A 21,449-nucleotide genomic window follows, 5' to 3' on the forward strand; every position below is an offset into this window, starting at 1 on the left:
GCCCAGGATGATGCCACGGCAAACCCCGGACATGTCCCGGCCCAGCACGTTCCCCGCCCTGTGCGGCCCTCCCTGCAAGATCCCGGGAGATGGAGAGAAGCTGCAGGCGTCCACACTGCCCAGGGAAGACCAGTGTCCTCAGGTGGCAGATTCCCACATAACGTTTCCATGAACAGAGAACCCACAAGTGTGTTCAGTCTTCAGCTTTTACCACCATTTTCCTAGTCTCCTGTTTTAATGACAGTTTCTCGCACCTGAGCTACGCAACCTCTCAATTTCCCGCCAGTTTAATGGGTCATAAAATAAAGATCTGATTATACACATAGGAAACGGGCCTCCTAAACAAAAGCGGTGCTTTAAGATGCCAAGAATTATTACTTGATTATTGTTATAATTAAAAAAGAAATATTTTAAAAATATATAGCCATTTACTATAAATATTTCCAGTGTGCCCTGGACAGGCTGGCTGGGAAGCTGTGTGTGCGTGTGTGTACACGTGGCGGGTGCACAGCGTGTGGGATGTGAGTGTGCTTCACATGCCCAGAACTCGGAGAGACTGGAGAAGGAAGAAGACGGAGAAGGGAATTCTCTTTGTAGCTTCTCCTGTTTCCATTGGGATCGATTTACTGTTTTCTCATCTCTGTTCAGACAAACCACTATTATAATCCCTGCGCGTATCATAATGACCCCCTCTGACTCTCGCATTACACCAATCTCCCTGCAGGCAGGGATGGGAGGGTGGGTGGTTTCTGCATGCCCAGGCCCAGGACACAGTTCTGGCTCAAAGATGGACTGAAAGGTAACAGTCTCCTTTTTCATTATGATACCAGTGCTTCAAATGAGGGCCATGTAGGTAAGCAAAGGAGCCAAGCAGTCTGTGTGGGGGACACAGCAGGGAGTGGTGGGGACTGTGGCAAACTGGAAACAGATGCTCCCTCTACAAGGGCAGCTGCTACTCAGCTCCAGCCAATTGTTGCATGAGGGAGGGATGCGGAGCCACTGCCAGACTTTCTGCTTTCTCAAGTGATGCTAGATATCCAGATTTTAATGTAAAACCTGCCAGTTTAAAAAAAAGAAAAAGGTTGGCTCAAATATTTAAAAACACAACACAGGCCAAAGCAACACATTTGCTGGCCAGATCTGTCCCAAGGGCCATGAGGCTCCCCCTAGCGCTAACCAAGCCCAGTGCTCACTGCCCTCTGGCTACAGGGTCCAGGTGGGCGCTGTCGCCAGTCCCCGAGCTGGGAGGGCCTGGGCCTTACCTTTCCCGGATGAATTCGGACATTTCCTTCTGCATCTGTTTGCCCTTCAGCTGTTTCTGAAGCAGCAGTTCAAACCCAGCCACAGTGCCATTGCCTTGGGGGTCCTTCTTATCAGCCTAGAAAGGAAACAGAAGCATGAGAGTTGAGGTGACATCGGTGTCCATAGCCGGGTGGAATGGTGTGTAGGGAAGTCGGACCCCAGAGGGGACCCAGATGCACCTGGCGGCCCCAACTTCAGCTGGAGAGGGAGGAAGGGAGCGGCAGACCTCACTGCCCTGACCCGTCTCTCCTGGTGCCCCTGCTCCCGTGTGCTCTCCGACGCGTAAGCCCTTACAGCTGCTGCCACCCCACCTCCATGCTCCTCAACCTCCCAACCTGGCAAAGAAGGGGGAGAAGGGCAAGAGGCAGGGGCACAGGGTCTGAGGCCTGGCGGCCTGTTACTTTCACGGGATGGCTGCTGAGGCTGGCTGGACCCCTGGGTAGTCTTGGCATCCTGACTCTAAGCTGGGACAGTCTGCGACCTTGGGGGCAGGTGCCCCTAACCCTAAGCCATCCCATCTCTTGTCCTTGGTTGGGCAGTGATGTCCTCCAATGTACAGCAGAAGATCAGAGTGGATTCTGGGGAGACACTGGATTGAAGGGAAGACAGAGTGGAAAAGGGCAGGCTGCCCAGGGTGGCATCCCAGCTGGGGACCTCAAGCAAGTTTGTCACTCAGTCCAGGGCCAAGCTGCGTCATCTGTAGACCTGGGGAAATAAGGGCCCACCTTACACGGTCATTTCTGGATACATGACTTACGGAAACAGCTTAGCACTGTGCTCAGCGTATGCTAACTACTCAAAGAACGGAATCCCTTCTTAGCTACTTTTAAACAGAAGTCAGGACCCAGGGAAGATGGCCAAGTCAATGAAATGGGAACTTAGTACCCAATCCATTTCATAAGCAAATACTCTTAAAATTTCAAAAATTAAATGCTTTTTCATTACTAGAGACAAAGAGGGGCATTTATATAGTTAGACGTAAAGAAAAAATGTGTGATGATTTTTCAGTATTTCTGGGCTATTGGCAAAGATATGAAACACTAGATGAGTAGGTGGTGATGGCTCCTAAGATGTTTTTGAGGAGCAAATTGAAGAATTAATTGAAGAATGTAGAGAAACACTGACGAGAGAAAATCAAGAACTGATAAATTCTACAAAGTCAATCCCAATGACCGAGAGGACCCAGCAAGTTGGAATCATTATAAGCTAGAAAATATGTGAACTAGTTAATTTCGAAGTAATAGATATCTCTATGAAGCACAAACTTAAAATATCAAGAAATGTTTCAGCAGCTCAAAGTATAATAGTAATAAGTGCTAATTTTTAAAAAAGTAATAAAAAAAATTTTTTTAAAGGGAAAAAAAAAATTAAATGCTTTTTGTTTGTTTTGCCTGCACTTCCTCCAGGACGCCTGAATACCTCCTTCCTGCTCGCCCCCTGCCCCACCTCCTGCCTGGCACCCCCTAACGCAGCCTTCCCTGCAGGACATTTGCCCCAGCGTCTGCCCACACAACCGTGGCTGCTGGAGAACAACCCTCAGAGCCTCCTCAGCCCCGGGAGGGCACCAGCCCAACACCATCCTCCTCCATTGCGGCCTTTCCCACCAGGACCCCAGAGTCAGACGCTTTGATACTTAAGGGAAGGAGTAAAAAGTACATCCTTTGACATCACAGACAGGTGCATGCATGAGAACCCTGTCCCAGGACCCAGGAAGGCCCAGGTCCTCGTCTCCACTCAGCCAGTGGGCGGCATAGTCAGGTCCTTCTAGTACTAGGCTATGCCCACCCCCCACCCCCTGACCTTGAAACAGGAGCCGGTTGCAAGCCTAAGATCCTTTCCAGAACAGACATTTTAGGAGAGGGGAATGGAGAGGGGTTGGTGATGCCTGGAAGGAACCCTACTTTTCATTGTCCAGTAGATGAATGGTTTTACGGCCATATCCCCGTTTCCTCCCAATGTGAAATCCCTTCCCAGGCTGCCCCGACCCGAGGCCCTCTGAGCCACACAGTAATACCCCTTGTGACAAGGAGGTCACCACCCCATGGGGCGCACTGTGTCACAGTGGGGCTGCTCCGGGCATTTAAAGTTTCTCCAAGGACATTTAAGATTTGTGCATTTCATAGTATGACTACTACATCTTGATAAAAAAGCAAAAGAAAAATTAGCCAAAATACTGAGTCCCAATCTGCCTCCCACACGGGATGGAAATGCTGAGTGATTTGTCCACACCAGGGAAAACCAGCCAGAAGAAAAGGGCTTAAAGACTGTATCAGCAGAGAGATTTCTATTAGCAGAAACGGCCTTGAAGGTCGGGGAGATAAACACTAGAGTAAGTATCAGAGTCCCAGGGGAGCTTGAATTAAGATGGGAACTCACAAGTGTCGCTCTCTTGGATGCTGCTGACCAGCGCAGGACCACACGCTCCCCTCGGCTCCCTGACACCCCCACCCGATACCCCACATGCTGACTCCCAGCTCCCCAGGGTGCCCATCCCAGGGCTCAAGCTACTCACCCTTGAACGCTCCATGTCCTGTGCCCCTCTCTAGGGACGACCTCTCCAAAGCCAGCTATTTCTCTCCGTCTGGGAAAGAGCCACCATCTTTCCTGCCCTCCCACATCCACCTGCTACTTTCACTCCTGCCTGCTCCTAGTGTCTCCTCCCTGCATGACACACATAAACCAGATCCCATCATATTCCTGCTTAAAACCCTCCGACACCTTCGTACTACAGATAGAACAAAATGAATGCGCTACGAGGCCTCCTGACCCCCGCTCACCATCGCCTCTGAGCTCACCGCCCTCTCCCAGGGCTGTGTGACACCAAAGCCAGGGCCCTTTTTATAGCGTTCGCTGCCTCTGCACAGATCGCAGAAGACCTGGAAGAGACACAGCCGGGGCAAGAGGAGCTACCCCTATGGAGGCGGCAACAGGAATCACCGGGTATCTCCTAAAGCACCGTGATTTGGTAGAAAGAAAAAAGCACTTTTGTCTAGTACTCGGTTAGCAAATCTAAAAAAGGATAGATAATCCATTCTGCGTGGTGTGAAAAAAAATGTTTTTAATTTGTTTATTGTTCCTCAGGGTGTTTGCAAAGTTTTTTTAAGTTTACCATTCAATGGTTTTTAATATATTCACGAGGTTGGGCAGCCATCACCACTATCTGACCCCAGAATGGGGTGATCTCATTTTGAAAGTCATTACTCACTTTAAAATGCAAATATCCAGGACTGTCCCCAGAGGTTCTGAGCAGTAGAACTCTACATTTTTCAAAAGATATTTAATCGTGGAAAAATATACATAATTTACCATCTTAACCATTTTTAAGTGTACAGTTCAGCGGCGTCAAGCACATTCACATTGTTGTGCAACCCTCACCACCATCCATCTCCAGAACTTGTTTTTATCTTACAAAACTGAAACTCTGGACCCATTAAACAATATGCAAAAGTTCCAGAACCACGGAATTATTAAAGCTGGAGCTCCCTACACATCCTCATGAAAAATCTCCTGACTTTGATGGAAACAGTGAGGCCATCCAAGGGGACAAGTGAAGCACTCGTCCAAGGTCACCTACAAGAGTGACCAGGGCAGGTCTGGCACCCAGATTCTTTTAGTGAAATTGATTCTGGTTTCCTGTCTTCACTGAGCAGCAAAGAAAGTGACCCCTCAGCTTACTCACATTCTGGTGGGGGTTTCCATAGTGCCACGAATGAAAACCCCACTGATTCTCTGAGATTTACGGAATGATTTGGAGTCCAAGAGGGTCTTAGAGTTCCTGCCTCAGATGCTAAACCGACAGCCAGCCCTTTAGGGGCTTCAATAGGAGAAGCCCTCTGCTCAGAGCCCAAGGCCTCTCCTGCCCCTCCAGAGTATCCACTCCTGGTCCTCGGAGCCACGGTGTGGGGGAAACGGAGGCACCACTTACCCAGAAATAGTCGCAGTAGCTCCACTCGGTTGGTTTCAGTAGCTGCTGCTCCGGCATCGTGTCTGGGTGAGGGAACGTCACACAGTTTATCTGTAGGGCACAGAACAAGAAAGAAAATTAGCTTGCTGGAGGATTGGGAGAAGCTGGGAAGGCTCTGTTCCCAAGACACAGCACTAAAGAGGCCTCCCTTTAGGGCCAGCTTGACAGAGCAAACATGCACTGGGATCTTGGGATGCTCCAGCAGCCGGCATTTCAGATGAGGGGCAACCAGCAGGCACACCCACCCCAGAGGGGCTGGAACCAGTACAAACTCTCTGGAGGGCAGTGGAACAGGATCTATCAAAATCTCAAATGTCTAGAGCCTTCCAGCCAGCAGCTGCACTTTGAAAAGTCCATCCCACAGATACATTTGCACATGCGCAGTGATGGACGGACGTGGTTTTTCACCATAGCACTCTTTGTAGTAGCAAAAGACTGGAACACACCTCCACCGTCCATCAGCAGGGGATGGTTAAAAAAGCACGACAGACAGGCATCTGTGGGACTCGTACCCATGGTGAAAGACACAGCGACAAAGTCCTCATGTATCGATAAGGAAGGTGTGCCAGGATATACTGTTGGGGGCGGAGAGCAAGATGTAGAATAGTATTCACTGCGTGCTACCGTTAGTGTACAAAAAAGGGGGAGGACAGATACACATTTGGTTATTTATGTACAATCATGCACCACATAATGACAGACCTCATATACGATGGTGGACCCATAAGATGGGTACCAGAGAGCCTTGGTGTGTAGTAGGCTCTACCATGTAGGTCTGTGTAAGCACACTCTATGATGTTCGCACAACGACGAAATCACCCAACAACACATTTCTCAGAACGTATCCCCGTCGTTAAGCAACTTATGACTGTACAAGATACTTCTGGAAGCTGGCAACATCATTTGCTTCTGGGAAAGGAGGTATGTGGCTGAGGGTCGAGGTGGGAGGCTACCTTGTGAAGCGTATCTCAAGATATGCATGATATTCGTGTATGTTCATGATGCTCGATGAACAAAGGGAGTTTAAGTGATCATCAGGGTGCACGCCGGGGGCTGGCCCCAGCCCAGGAGAGGGCAGTGTCTCTGGAATCTGTCTCGGACTTTTCCACCCAAGCACATTTGCGGCGCCCCTCACTTTGTGTCCTGGCAGAAGTGGCTTTGCTGCTCCTGCTGACAGTGCTTCAAGCCCAGATCAGGAGCCGCCTAATCCGTGCTCTTTGTGGGAGGTGCGGAGACTTGGGGTGCTGTCGGCCTTGAACCCCTCACTGCAGCCCCAGCGTGTGAAGTGGGAGCCGTCAGATGTGTGAGGTGCGAGCAGGGCAGAAACCCCCCAGGTGCTGGATTCCAGTGCCAGGCAGCCACTCAAACGCGGAGCCACATGTCACAGAAGTGCAGCTTGGGCTGGGGGTGAGAAGCCTCGGCCTCGGGAAGGGGTGGGGGCTGTGGAGGTCTAAGAGACAGATTTCTCCCAGCTCCCGCCAACTGTGGTCAAACCAGGATGAGGAGTGCAGGTTGTCAGCTTACATGATGACTTGAGAGAAGCTGGAAATTGGGATTTTTATGTCGTGTCTCAATTTTTACATGTTGGCAATTAATTCAAAGTTAATAATAATACCAAGAACCACACTGTGTAATCATCTCCTCTGCCAGCTGAGTCAGGCTCATGGGGCCCCAGCCGTGACCTCTGGTTCAGGGACTCAAGGGCGGCTGCCAGGGGCATGGGCCTGGCTTGCAGTCCTGGGAGGAGAGGACAGGAGAAGTCTGAGCCAAGGAGGGAGATCCCTCCTCCTGGATACTGACATCTGGCTGACGTGAGGGCGGAGACTCTCCCTCTGGAAGGAAGCATGACACGGTAGGAAGGACCAGAGAACACTGGACACCGAATTCCTCCAGGTCAAGGTGCCACTGGCCTTCAGGAGCCTGCTCAGGGGGAGACGAGCCTTCAACGTCCAGCATCAGCCAACGGTCTCCCCAAACCCTCTTTTCAGGCTAACACCCCAAGGTGTGTGCAGAGATGAGGCTCCTTCTAGGGCTTTGATGACCATTGTCGTGTGGGCCTTACTTGCGAACATCATGGAAACACGGGATGGATTCCACAGTTTCACATATTGCTCATTCCGTGTTCTGGCTATCCTTGTTTCAACAAACAATGGTGGTCACAGTCCATCTTTATTTTGCTTAATAAGGTAGTCCATAATTTCAACCAAATTTAATGATAAATTCACTATGCCATTACACTGGGCATTAAGAATCCTGGAACTAGGGGGCTGGAGGCCTTACACCCACTCTGAAGGGGGTGTAAATGTCTTCTCAAGGGCCCTGTCTGGGTCTAGAAGGCCCTGGAACTCCCACTGAAGGAGAGCTAGCTGGGTTGGAGGAGAGGGGACGGGAGGATAAGGCCTCATCTCTCTTGTGGCTTCTGCGACTTTGTGGGGACATCAGTCCTTGGATGGACTGGCCAGGGGTCCCAGGGTGCCTGTCCTCGCCTCTGTCAACTCTGGTTTTAGGATTTCTCAGCCCTCCCACAGGGATTTCCCCAAATCCTCACAGAGCCCTGCACACCCTGGGGGGCATCTCGAGAACTGCACCTGGCCAGCCCCTCGTGGGAGGCAGCTGCAATGACTCAAATTCCTGGGGAGCACTTCCTTGGGCACCCTGCCAAGAGTGTTGCACGCATTCTCACTTCATCTTCCCAGCAACCGCATGAGCCACGTGACATTGGCCTCATTTTATACGAGGGGACCGAGGACCACAGAAGTTAAGTATTTGACTCCAGCCTGGGCTGAGGGCAGAACTCAAGCCCCCAACCACGATGCTGGTCAACAGAACACTTGCTCGTCCACTTTCCACGGCAACACAGCTCTAGATTCCCCAGCACTCTGCACACACACGATTGCAATTATATGTCTCCTGATTGTTTACTGAGCATCTCTCTTCCTCGCCAGCCCGTCTGCTCCATGAGGGGAGGCAGACCACCTTGTCCTGCTGTTTCCCTGGTACCCGGCACAGCATGGGTGCCTGATGGGTGCTCAGTACAGGTTTGTCGGGGCAACAACTGGAGGCTAAAGACAAGGTATAACCTCTGCCCTCCCGGGGTTATAGCATTGTGAGGAAGGCAAACCAGTAAACAAGTAACGGCAATACTTTGGGATGAATCTACGGCTGGGGTAAGCATGGCGTACAGGCTATGGGAAGGGCCAGGGACTCAGGGGAGGAATCTCAGAGGGAGTGACATTCAGGTAGTAAGAGGAGGATTGAGGCGGGGGCGGGGCGGGGGGAAGGTGACAGGTGACCAGTGCTGCAGGGGGACAGGCCCAGGTCTGAGGATGCCCCCCATGGCTGGGGAACAAGCTGCTCTGTGAGGCTGGGGCTCAGAATCCGGGGGCACTGAGGCTGGAGGGGCGCAGAGACGGGGGAGCGTTTGGCAGGGGAGTGCCGTGTGTGGGCTGCTCTGGGGCGAGCCCGCTGCAGCGCAGCCGCACTGGAGCACCAGAGGGAGAATGCGGACCACGACCCCGACCCCGGGGGGAGGCTCCACAGTGACAGGAGATGCGATGGCAGCCCAGAGCAGTGCAGTAAAGAGGATGAGGAGGAGAACACGGGGCACTTTACAGACAGACTTCACAGCACTGTGATGTTAACTCAGTGAGTGTCCACCAGGGTGACTTTGCTCCCTCCATCCCCCCCAACACCTGGCAATGTGGAGACATTTTTGATTGTTACAACTTGGGGGCAGGGTTGCTACTGGCATTGGGTGGGTAGGGGCCAGGGATGCTGGAAAACATCCCACGCGGCACAGGACAACCCCCCAGAACCAAGAGCTCTCCAACGGGAAATGTCCGGAGTGCCAAAGCCCTGAGTGGACTGGCCTGCGTGGACAGGACTGTTTCCGTTCCCTGAAACGAGAAACTAGGGGTGGGAAGAACAGACGATTCCGGGGAGAGGGAGGCAGTGGAGGGGGTGGTGAGAGCTGTGGGGTGTGCTAATATCTGGGAAGCAATCAGAGCTGAAATGTTTATTTGTAGCAACCTATAGTGCAGGATCATGCCCAGATGAGGAAACTGAGGCATGGAGAAATGAAGTCCCTTGCCCACTATTACACAGCTAAAAAGTGGCCGGGCAGGGTTGGGATCCTAGTTCCTAATTCCTGGGCCACCACTCTTATGACTGCCCTGTGCTTCTATGACCACAGGCCTCAAAGGCAAGGCTCAGTGTCCCTGGATCAGAGGGGCCGGAAACAGAGAGCCAGCCTGGGATGACCCCGGGCTCGATCCAGCAGTGCTCCAAGGTCCAGAGAGAGAAGAGAAGGGAGAGAGGCCTCTGCCCCTGGAACCCTCCACGTGCGAATTCCTGTCCCATCCACCTCTGCTGCTCTGGCACAGAGCTCGTCCTCCTCCCAAGGCGTCCTGGGCACAGCAAGTGCCTCAATTCCATCCTCTACCGGCAAAACAGAGGGGGTCCTAAGGAACCACTTCTGCTCTAATAAGAGCTAATCATGTGCCAGCCACTGTTCTAAGCACTTTACGTGAATTAGCTCATTTAATCCTCACAACAATGCTGTAAAGCAGGGATATTATTACCCTATTTTACAGACGAGGAAACTAAGGCACAGACAGGTTAAATAACTTATGCAAGATCACCCAGCTTGTGTGTCATAGTGGAGCCAGGGTCTGAAGCCAGAAGATCTGGCTCCAGGGTCTAGGCACTTAACCTGTGTCACACTACCTTTCCAACACACTGAGACGGACCTATGCCACGCCCCCGTCCAAGGCAGGGGCTCATGTAGGAAGGGGTCCTTGACAGGGAGCAGGAGAGGGGTACGCCTCCCATTGTATACAGAATAGGGGAAGTTCTGGGAGCCACTCCCACTGTTGCTCCCCCTGAGATCACCATCCTTAAAGCAGTGGCATCTTCGCTCTGGCACCAATTCTTCTCTCCAACACTCAGATAAATAGTCACACACGCCCCCCCCCCCGAGAGTCAGAGTGTCCCCTGTACAGCTCAGGTTCCACCAGGGCCATCCCACACAGGGGCAGCCAGAGCCAAAAGGGCCGCCCCCACAAACTCTCCGGGGGGGCCTGAGGGGACAGCAGTAGTCACTCAACAAAGGCGCCTGGCCATGGCACGAGAGCCGCTGAACACAAGTGCGACCCACCCAGGGGGCCTGGCGTGGGGAGGCCTTGAGCACACCCCTGCCCCTTGCCCCTGCCTGGCCCAGCATGGAGGCTGTGCTGGAGGGCAGGGGCCACAGCTCCTCGCCCACCTATCTGACCAGCCGCCTGCAGCACAGACGAGGACATGGTTTCACAACCAAGCAGACCCCGAATTTCCTCCTGGAGAGAAGCTGGTCTGGGAGGCTGTGGCAGGGGAAAAGCCAGAGCTGGGGTCTGTGGAAGCAGAAAAGAAATGACCCCAAGGGCTCAGTTCCAGCCCACGAGCTCCCACCCAGGGACCACAGACAGGTGACATCCAGAAGCTGAGGCTGAGGAAAACAGGAGTCCCCAAATTCCTCTTTCTAGGAGAGGAGTGTGGCCGGGTGGCTTTGTCGTCATCTTTTCTGAAATCCTCTAAACCCTGATACATCATGTTTGCGCCGAGGGCTGTGAGCTGCCGTGAGTGCCTGTCACTCCCAATCCAGCAGCCTACTTGATTGCCGGCCCCGCCGAGGCCCTAATGCTGTCAAGAGGCTCACGTATCTGCCCTTCAAAACGTGTTCTGGGCCGGGTGGGGAAGCCGGAGCATCAGAATCAAGCTCCATCTTCGCCCCTCAGCCCCACCATGACCCAGACTGGGACCTGGATGCACCACCCTCTGCTGCCCAGGCTTGCAGATTTCTGCTCCGCGGGTCACACAGCGCGAGAAGTTGCTCACCCCATCCCCACAAGCCAGGGAGACATTAGCTTCTGCCCCCACCTCCTGGGAGCTGGGCTGTGATTCCCTCCGTCCCCTCTGAACAGCCCTGCAGTGTCCCCTCCTTGGGAAACTGTCAGCTCTGGAGGATCAGGACCCAGGCTGAACCCAGGGAAAGCCAGTGCTACGTGGAAGGGAAAGAGCAGCGATACAGACGTCTTCAGCCCATCTGCAGCCTGGAGCTGTGTGGGGTCACCTGGGCTGGCAGCCAGCAGACCCAGGTCATCCTCACTCACTCTGTGCCCTTTGGCTAGCCCTTCCCCTGCTCAGCTTCCCCGGCAAAAATTCCCCAAGACTGCAGTGTTCATTTAAAACCTCTGGGGATATTGGTTATAATGCAAACTTTCCCGCCGAGTCAGCGGGAAGGAGGAGGGAAGGCCCCTGAGGCAGGTATGGACAAGGTGTGCAGCCAAGGAGACCCTGGGCCATGCCCATGCCCAGCCCCCTGGGACAAAGCCCTGAGCTCTGCCTGAAGGACAGGACACAGCAGGTGACTCAGGCCCTCCTCCAGGCCTGGGCATCATCAACCAAAGGCCTCTTGGGCAAGTCCGGGAGGCATAACACTCTGCTTTTCGCTTTACATTTCTCTTTCTCACTCTCCTACAATTCTAATATATCCCCCTCTTGCACTTTCTTCTCCCTCTTTCCCCCTATTTCAGGGAAGTTTTGGGAGCTTCTGCTTTGCCCCAGCACTCTGGGGCTGTTTTGAGACAATCTGAAGATAAGCGTCTGTGGCCTTGGGAAGTCTGTCCCGGGGCTGCCCCAGTGGCCCCTCAGCTCCAGTAACAAGGAGGCTGCACAGACTCAGTCCACACGGCTGAGCCGCCCTGCCCTCCGGAGGCAACTCCCACCAGGGAAGGGTAAGAGCACAGCTCTGGAGTCCTGATGCTTCCCAGCTGTGTGACCTTGGGCAGGATAGTGCTCTGTGCCTCAGTTTCCTCATCCGTAAACAGAGTGACAAGAATACTAGTGTGTTTCCAGCACTCACTATGTGCCAGGCTCTAAGTTGTTTCCAAGTAGGGACTCATTTAGTCCTTATACCATCCCTGTGGCGCAGAGCCCACCATCTCCCCATTGCACAGATGTGGGCATTGAGACCCAGAGACCTGCCCCAGGCTGTGGCCCAGCTAGTAGGTGCTGAAATTGACACTCTGGGTAGATTCCAGTTCATAATCCCCAAACTACATCAGTGCCCTCACCCACACCTCACACCATGAGTGGAGAATTAAATGGGCCACTGAGCTTGCTACTTTGCATAATAAAAGCACACAAAGGTGGCAGCGTTATGTCTGTTGCTATTGTTTGCCTGACCCTCTTTTTCCTCCCAAGCAGGATTTTCAGCCTGCCTGAGCCAGGGGAGCACAGCCACTGCTGGTTTCAGCTCCGTGGCAGTGGTCAGAACGGCTGAGAACTGTGCATGACGGCGCCTGAGACAGCAATGCCCCGCTCCCGGCTTGGCTGCACTTGTGTCCAAATAGCAAACCCAGGACCACACTTCTCACATCTCCAGGTTCTCAGCTGTCTGAGCCGATGGACAACTCATTTCTCTAGATGGCGGAGGCACTCATGTCCAGCGCCCACTTTCCCCGAGCACAGGGCAGATGTCGGGTGCAGGGGAGCCTCTGCTAGCCTCCACGTGGGGGCTTGGCGGGCTTTTGGAAGAGCCCCAGGAGGCGGTCTGGCCACTCGGCAGAGGCTGCCTGCTTCCCATCAGGAACTCCCAGGAACTCTATTCTTAGGGCGCTTTCTCTTGCTTTTAACTTTGACATCTTCCAGAAGTTACCCTGCACAAAAGCAACCCCGCCGTGGCTGTAATTTACACGTCATGTCACTTGCACAGGGCACAGTCCACCCCCTTCAACCCACTCCTGTACTTGTACCATCCCCTGCCCGCCCCGCAGAAATGGCTTCGGCATCCTCCCAACCACCATCCGGAGAGAAAAAGTGAAATATGGAATCAACAGACGGAAGGGGGTTGGGGGAGGCAGGGGGAAACTTCGGCTACATCCAAGCTTTGGAACTTCCCCGATTCCAGGCTGGGCATCGCTTCCACTCAGCGGTCCGCACTGCCATGGCAACAGCCCAGCTGTGGCTGAAAAGCCCCAGCTTGACGCTCAACCTGTGAGCACGCCATAGGAGCCACTTACCGTGATGGTGTTTTCCTTGCTCTGCTTTTTGCCTGGTGACGAGGATCCCAGATTCTGGGGAGAGAGGCAAGAAACATCATCAAAGCTGTTCTCCATATTGGGCATTCTTTTTCATTCGGGTTCCCTGAAGGTGGAGGGATTGGTTAAAAGCCCCGTGCTGGGGAAGTTCGGGATGCTCAGGCTGCCGTTAACTCCTATGTCACCATACTCTGCGAGAGGGCAGGCAGGAGCATCCTGACCCCACGCTGCTCCCGGCTTGAAGGCAAACTGGAGGAACCCTCCAGCAGAGGCTCCAAGGGAACGGCTCCAAACCAGGTCTGCCTCCTCTTCTCCCAGTCTGTGATCTGGGGAGTTAACCCCTCAGCTGCCCTCTGCTGGTGAGTGGTTCCGCGTGCTGGCTGCCTGAACCTGCAGAATCCACCCGGAAGCAGGGGGTTAAGGCAGATTGCAGGCCACCGCCTCCTGGCACTGAGGATTCAGAACATGACATCTCATTCTGAATTCCCCAGGTCCAACACATCAAACCCTAAATGTGTGCAATGGGCACTGGGGCGCTCGGCCACCTCCAGGACTTGCCGCTCTCCCAACCCTGAGAGCTGGGAGGGATTTTCAGCTGAGCCGTGTTTCGGCTTTCATTCAGACTTTGGATTGCCTTTTTGCGTCTTCCGGTTGCCGGCAAGAAAACCATCGTCCCAAGTACTTCTGAGCCCACAGGTCCTCAGCAGCTTGCCCCACTCCCAGGATGGTTCTGGCACGGAAAATTAAGGGCCGCCAGCCGAAAACACCACACTGGTCCTAAAAGCCTATGACCCTAAAGGGGAGCATCAATTCTGGTCTCTATTGTCTCACTATTAGCAGTTACACTACAGATTCAGTAGGGTCCCTGAGTGGGACATGTGATGTCCACTCCTGTCTTGAGCCACACGACAAGCTGGGAAGCAAGCTCACCCCTCAGGCCCTGTGGGTGGCCACTGTGTGTCCTGGGACTTGGTGCCTTATCCTTTCTCTAGTGGAATGTAAGGCTGTCAGGACTTCATGGAAAAAAGGCCCAGAAAAAGCATGGAAAGACTTTTCCAGCAAGTCTCAGGGAACCAGCAGCCCCCATCCCCGGGCCAGCACAGCCCTGGACCACCTGGGAGGATGACATCCAGGGGTGGGGGTCAGCCCCTGCCTCAGGAACCCATCTGCTCATCAGGCAAAAAGGGAGCTTGACGGAGTCCTTGCTATGGTCACCTCAGTCCCCTGCTCCCATCTAGACCTATTTTGGCTGGTAAGTAAAGTCAACTAATGAAACCGAGGGACCTTTTAGATCATCCATTTCACAGGCAAGAAAATGAACTCACTAACCTTGACATCTTGCTTTGGAGTGTGTCAGAATTAACCGGGGAATTCGCCCAAAGCTGAGTCCCAGCTGCACTTCCCAGAGCTTGTGACCCAGAAGGTCTCAGGCAGGGCCAGTGCCTCTGATGCCAACTCTGGGGACCTCCCTTGGAGGCACACTGACCTATGTTCTGTTATTTCATCAGGCTCCCTACTTAAGGCAGCTGCCCCAGCAGTCCCAACAGGCTCTGGGCAACGTCAAGCTTATGACCAACTATAGCTTCCGCAGATGTTTTTAATGCATCAACTCATCCAGGTCACCCACCCTGGTCTCTCCCAAGCTAGCAGTTCTGCCCCAGGGAACTTGCTAAAATTGGGCCGCCCAGGAGGGAGGCAGGCAGAGGCTGCACAGCACGAACCCCGGTGCCCCTCTCCAAGGAGAAGAGACGGGTGCAGAGCTCTCTTACAGGCTCACTCATGCAGAGGCTACATGCCAGGGGGGGGAGGGGGGAGGGGGAGGGGAGGGGAAGGGGAGTCTTTGGGATGGGTCCTGCAGCTTGTAACAGTTTCCCTGTCGTGGACACACAGCACCACCGTGCTCCCACTCCAGCCCACCAGGAAGGGCAACCAGTGCACCAGCAGCCCTGGCAACAGCCTTCGAATCTATATTTTGGTGCTGATGGTGATGGTGATGAGGAGAAGGACGAAGAGGCTAACTACTAGTGGGAGGAAAGTCTGCAAGGGCCCCTGCCACTGAGTGCTTGCTTCTGAGGCAGGCACCAGGCTAGGCATTGGCCATCCTCCCAACCCCAGCAAGTTCAGTGGCATCAACTCCATTTTACAGACTTTGAAACTGAGGCTTGCAAAAACTAATTTGTCTAAGGTCACAAGGCAAATAAACAGAGGAAATTGGAACGCAAGCCCGAATAACTCTTTTCTCTAGCTTCCACCATCTCTCCACTTTTAGACCTGGGACAGTCTCTTGTTTTCCAGGTGTCTCTGCAGGGGACAAAAAAGATCTCCATCATCCACAAATATGGATTTGGGGACCACTGTGTCCAAGGCTCTGTAGAATGAAGCTGGACCCCAAGGCCACGCCCCTCCCTATAACTTGGGCCAGGACAGGAGTGCAAGTAATGGCATTGAGGGTGACGTTCCAAGGGTGTGTGCCAGCACCTTCTCTATCTCTGCCCTACAGCTGTGCAGATTCAGCTGGGGGGACGGGCAGAGGATCACAGGTTCTTCCAGGCAGTCTCAGGCTCTGCACTTGCTGCTGCTGACCTCTGCCTATTGTTCCAGTGTCATATACATAAACATATGTCATATCCGTGCATCATGTACATATATATGCATCACATACACACCCCACAGCACTACACTGAAAGGGCCCAGGAGGAGTGAGACCTCCGTCTCGGTGGGAACACCTACTAGCTGGAAGCTGGTTTCTAAATACTATTGCCCGCTAAAAGGAACTCACGTTCCTTGGCAAAATGGCCAATTCCAAATGCCAGGTGGACCTGGAACATCTTATTGTGCTGAGAGGTAAGAAAGTGTCCAAAGAATGCCACGATATAACAAAAGGACCCAGGCACCAGCTTAAAGAGGCTCCCACAAGCCAAATTTGGGACAATTTGAGCATGAATGTGAATAATGACTACAAGTGATTTACATCAAAAGGCGAGGAGAGAGAGAGGGCAGCATTTCTTTATGGAAGAATGCCAACAAAAAACGTACAAGGAATTAGAAAATCATCATTTGCAAACCCCAAAGTCGAAACGAATTTAGTCCGTGATTATTACAGATGCTCAAAGCGGTGAGTGCAAAGATTGTTAGGGAACAGGATAGGCACATGGTCTCACCCGATTACCCCACAGATTACTGACAAACTAAAAATGGAAAACGTCCCCCTCAAAGGAGAAGTCTGGTAGCCACCACATTAACCCAGAGCTCAAACTCAGCATCAGCGGCAGGTGAGAGCCTGGAGTGGGCGGCTCCTGGGGCCACGGCAGGAAGCACTGGATAGGCCCCAGGTGGTATTCTTGCCAAAACTGCTGAGCCTGAGTCTAAGCACAAGCAAACAATTAGACCAAGACTGGAGGTCATTCTACAAGACAACTGAGCTGGGCTCCAAGGAACAAACGAGTGCAGAAATCTAGTCTAGACTTAAAGAGACTAAAATGATAACTGAGATGAAATGGCAACGGCAAATCCATACAATGGAGCATTATTTAGCCACAAAAACCAAAGTACTAATACGTATGACATTGACAGACCTTGAAATACTATTCTAAAGTCAAAGAAGCCAGAGTCAAAAGACCACAGATGGCGTGATTCCATTCATACGAACTGTCCAGGACAGGCAAATCTATACAGACAGAAAGCAGATCAGTGGCTGCCTAAGGGTTATGGGGATTCTTTCGGGGTGATGAAAATGTTCTAAAATTGATGTAACAATGGTTGCACAACTCTATGACCACTGCGTTGTACCCTTTAAATGGGTAAATTAACTGCTAAGAGAACTACATCTCAATAAAGCTATTTGGAGCGAGCGAGAGACACGAAAGAGATATAGCAACTGATGTGTCCATGTGTGAAACCTGAATAGATCCTGGACTGGGAAGAAGAGCAGTATTTTGAGGACAATTGGAGAGTACGAATATGGATAATATATATATCAGATGATTTTATTTTATTGAGGTCACATTGGTTTATAACATTATGTAAATTTCAGGTGTACAACATTATATTTCAGCTTCTGTATAGACTACATTGTGTTCATGACCAAAAGTCTACTTTCCATCCATCACCACACACATGTGCCCCTTCACCCCTTTCATCCTCCACTCACCCCCTTCCCATCTGGTAACCACTAATGTGCTCTCTGTGTCTATGTGTTTACCTTCCACATATGAGTGAAATCATACGGTAATTGTCTTTCTCTATCTGACTTATTTGGCTTAGCATAATACTCTCAAGGACCATCCGTGTTGTTGCAAACGGCACCATTTTGTCTTTTTTATGGCTGAGTAGTACTCCATTGTCTGTGTGTGTATATACACTACATCAGATGATATTATTGAACTAATATTTTCTCAAGTGTGCTAATGGTACTGTGCTCATGCTTTCCCCCGCAGGGACACATTCTGAAACATTTATAGTTAAAACCGTATGTCAAGAATCTGCTTTAAAATAACCCAGTTGGGGATACGGGGGTTAGCGGTTGGGAATGGGAATATAAATGAGATTGGTCAAATAATTGTTGAAGTTACACGACTGGTCCATGGTACTTTATTTTAGTATTCCTTCTATTTCTATAAACATTTGCAAATCTCCATAATAAAAGTGCTTTTTTTTAAAATTTCCTGTGCCTATGATTCTAGAAAGTTTTTCTCCTTCCCTTTTTTCAAACCGCTCCCAGCCTGCTTTCCTAACCCCACCTGGGCCACTGTACTGTCACTGTGAGGTGAGGACCGCTCAAGGGTAGTGATGCACAGGGCAGTGCTTGGTGGACTGCAGTGGGTCATTTGCAACTGATCCAGCAAGCCCCGCTGTGCATGTCCTCTCCCCGCCATCTCCTGCCCTGTGAGCAGTCTGGTCCCACCCCCTCGGCATTTGGGATCCAGTATGAAACCTCTCAATGGCTTCTCAGTTAGAATAAAACCCAAGCTCCTCCAAAGAGGCCCGTGCAGACTCCTCTAGCCTCATATTCCAGCCTCCCTACACCTGCTAATTTAATAAACCACAGCCCCACTCGGCCTCTACAGGTTCTTTGACATCACTGCTCTCCTTCCTGCCTCCAAGCATCCACATGTGTGTTCCCTCCATCTGGAATGCTACCCCCACCCCCCACCCCCACCTCTTTGCCAAGATAAACCCTTGTTCACCTTCCCAGTCTTAGCTTAAGTCTCTTTCCTTACAGACTCTATCACTGACATTTCCACCACCACCCAGCCAGGTCCGCATAGCACGCACGTCCCCCAGCCCTTATCACTGCTGGGACAAAATAACCATTTATCTCATGTCTTTCTCCAGCATTAGCTATAAACCCCCATCAAGGCAGGGGCTGTTTCTGTGACTCAGTGCCTGGTCAAGAAGTAGATACTCAATAGAAAGTGTATTATTGAATTGTGGGGGTGGGGGGGGTGGGGGGACATTAAGTCCATGAGCTCCCAGCATTTCACCCCTTTGTCCACTTCAAACTCCATTCTCCCATGGGCCCCTTAGGTCTCTAAGCCCTTAGTCACAATCCCTTTCTTCTCTCCTGTGTCTTCCTGGGGGAAGTTCATGGGAAGCCAGAACGACTGAAAGATGGGTCACAAAAGGGCCTGGGCGCTGGTGGGCAGGTCCCTTACCCTTCCAGTCCCTGGGCAGAGATCAGAGGGCTCCCACCACAGCCCCAGACAGGAGGGCAGGGGACAGGCTAGAATGTGCTTCTGCAAAGGCTGGCGAGACTGTCAGCCTTCGGCCCCTCTGCGCCCCACAATCAGGTGGGCCCCATTTATCCAGTACCCAGGCAGCCCGCCCCAGGGCTGCAGACTTGAAAACCTCCACTGGGTGGCACTAGATCACCACACCACCTGTGCCCAGCCGTCCAGGTCTCCCAGGGCTGGGCAATGGAGAGGGCGGCCACCCCAGGGGCTGCTGGGCACCCAGCCATCGGTCCTCCCATGACGGGGCACGGTGGGGACACAATCCTGGTTTCCATGAAGATTAGGTACGTACTCCCCACCTCCACCAACATTCTAATTTCCCTGATTAGCTGGCTCAAAGAGGAACACAACAGGGTTTTTTGACCAAACCCTGAGCAAGCCACCTGACCCACCCACCCACCCATCCATCCATTCTTCAAATACTACTAAGTCATAATTGCCATGAATTATAACTGACAGCCTGGGACAGGGTGAGTAAATGCTATGCCCGCTGAAGAGTGCTGTAGATACTTTGGGGATCAATTGTTGGTAGCACTCTCTGTAAATACGAGACCTTCTTAACCTATTTCTATAACTGGCCTCCAGCACCTTTGTGGAAAGCCAGCTCCACAGATTCACAAATCCCTCCACGGCCTAACAGGATAATATTCCACCTTACGGTTCCGGGAACTGGTGAAGAAATGCATATTTGCTCTCTCCACAGACTGCGTTATTTATTTCTGTGACTTCGATGACACCTCAACTCTCAACATTATCATCCAAGGAGACTATGCTCAGCTCCGCCGGTCCTGAAGCGGTCGTGCCCGCCCAGGCCTGGGGTCTCTAGAGCTCTCCTTCCCGGAATCCCCAAGACCAGTGCCTTGCATCTACCTTCTTGTTTTAATAACGCTTATTGTATCTGCCTGCTATAAAAGTAAAATGTGTTCATTTCATTAAATTTGAAAAATACTGGAAAGCGTAAAGAAAAGAAAAATTACTCACGGTCTTGGAACCAAGGTTTCTCAACCTCGGCGCCATTCACCTTTTTGACCTGGACAATTCTTTGTTGTTTCAGGCTGTCCGGAGCATTGTGGGATGGTCAGTAACATCCCTGGCCTACCAGATGCAGTAGCACCCCCGCCCAGTGGGACAACCACATGTCTCCAGACATTGCCAAATGTCCCCCGACAGAGCGCCGTGGTCTTAGATGCGGACTCAACTACCATCGATGTTCTGGTTTATTTTTCTTCGAGTCATTAATCATCACATATGAATAGATTTCCTCCTCCCAAATAAGACTGTACACAGTTTGTGTTCTGCTTTTCCCACTCAATATTATGTTATGAGAATTTTCCCAAGTCATTAAATTTTCCTCAGAAGGCAGCTTTTTAATGGCTGCATGATATCATTGGCTGGACGGACGGTCAGCGCCAAAGTCCATTTTGCCCATCCCCTATTGCTGGATGGTTAGGTTGGGTCCCATGTTACTCCGCTGTAAATAATACTTGAACAACAGCTTCACACATAAATCAGGATCCCTGAACATATTCCAAGACCAGAGGCTAGAAGGGAAATTCCTGGGTCAAAGGCTTAGAGTACACACGGTCAAACTGGCTTCTGAGAAGGTTGCATCAGTATACATTTTGTTTTAAATGGTTGTGTAACAACTACATAATATTTCGGGGTCGGGGGAACCACGTTCTATTAGGAAAGGAAGGAAAAATGATTGGGGGCAGGGAGGGGGTCCAATATTCTTCCTGACAATACCTAGGGTAGCACCAGCTTTTTCAGTTACGTTATATCACAGCAGAACTTCAGCTGACGTCTTCAAAAAAACACCCCCAGTCAGATGGCAAATCAAACAGACTGAGAGCGGCTGTGTTGAGAAGGCTACTTGGGGCTCAGCAGGAAACACGCAAGGCCAGGGCAGCGACGTGTGCCACGAGCTGGGGCGTGAAGAGGACACACACATGCTGTGCACTACTGACAATGCCTGGAGCCTCGAGGCTCAAGTGTGGTCCCTGGGGTCCCCGACCAGCGGCACTTGTATTACTTGGGGGCTGGCTGGAAACACACAACCTCCAGCCCCTCCCTAAACCTCCTGAATCAGAAGCTGCATTTTAACCAGAGGCTCAAGTGATTCAGAGGTAAGAAGGCTTGGCCCACTCAGACATCCAAATTCTTTCCCAGAGTTTTAACTGACCTGAACCTGAGCCCAACATTCAGCCTCCTAAGAGAACAAGTTAATTACATTTCCGAAAATTAACACTCTTAAGCTGCACTTAAAGCTAAGTGTCACATTGTAGCCTGCAGTAACTGTAGTAACAGATCGCAAGGTGTTCTTTCAGTTACTGGCACCGGAGTGCCCACTGTTGTTGGTGACAAGCAACTATTGTT

General features: G+C 51.7%; 1 protein-coding gene across 18 annotated transcripts in view; it reads right to left on the reverse strand.

Moving 5' to 3' along the window:
• The window catches only part of GAS7 (growth arrest specific 7), a 218,583-nt gene that overhangs the window by 26,209 nt on the left and 170,925 nt on the right, over window positions 1-21,449 (reverse strand). For all 18 annotated transcript variants that reach the window (XM_008528742.2, XM_070561084.1, XM_008528745.2 and 15 more), the window contains 3 exons: window positions 13,324-13,377; window positions 5,228-5,317; window positions 1,263-1,378 (listed from right to left, as the gene is read on the reverse strand). In XM_008528742.2, coding sequence (XP_008526964.1) covers window positions 1,263-1,378; window positions 5,228-5,317; window positions 13,324-13,377 — 260 coding nt within the window. The remainder of the gene's footprint in view (window positions 1-1,262; window positions 1,379-5,227; window positions 5,318-13,323; window positions 13,378-21,449) is intronic.

Source organism: Equus przewalskii, chromosome 10, assembly GCF_037783145.1.
Source record: "Equus przewalskii isolate Varuska chromosome 10, EquPr2, whole genome shotgun sequence".
Classification (NCBI taxonomy): Eukaryota; Metazoa; Chordata; class Mammalia; order Perissodactyla; family Equidae; genus Equus; species Equus przewalskii.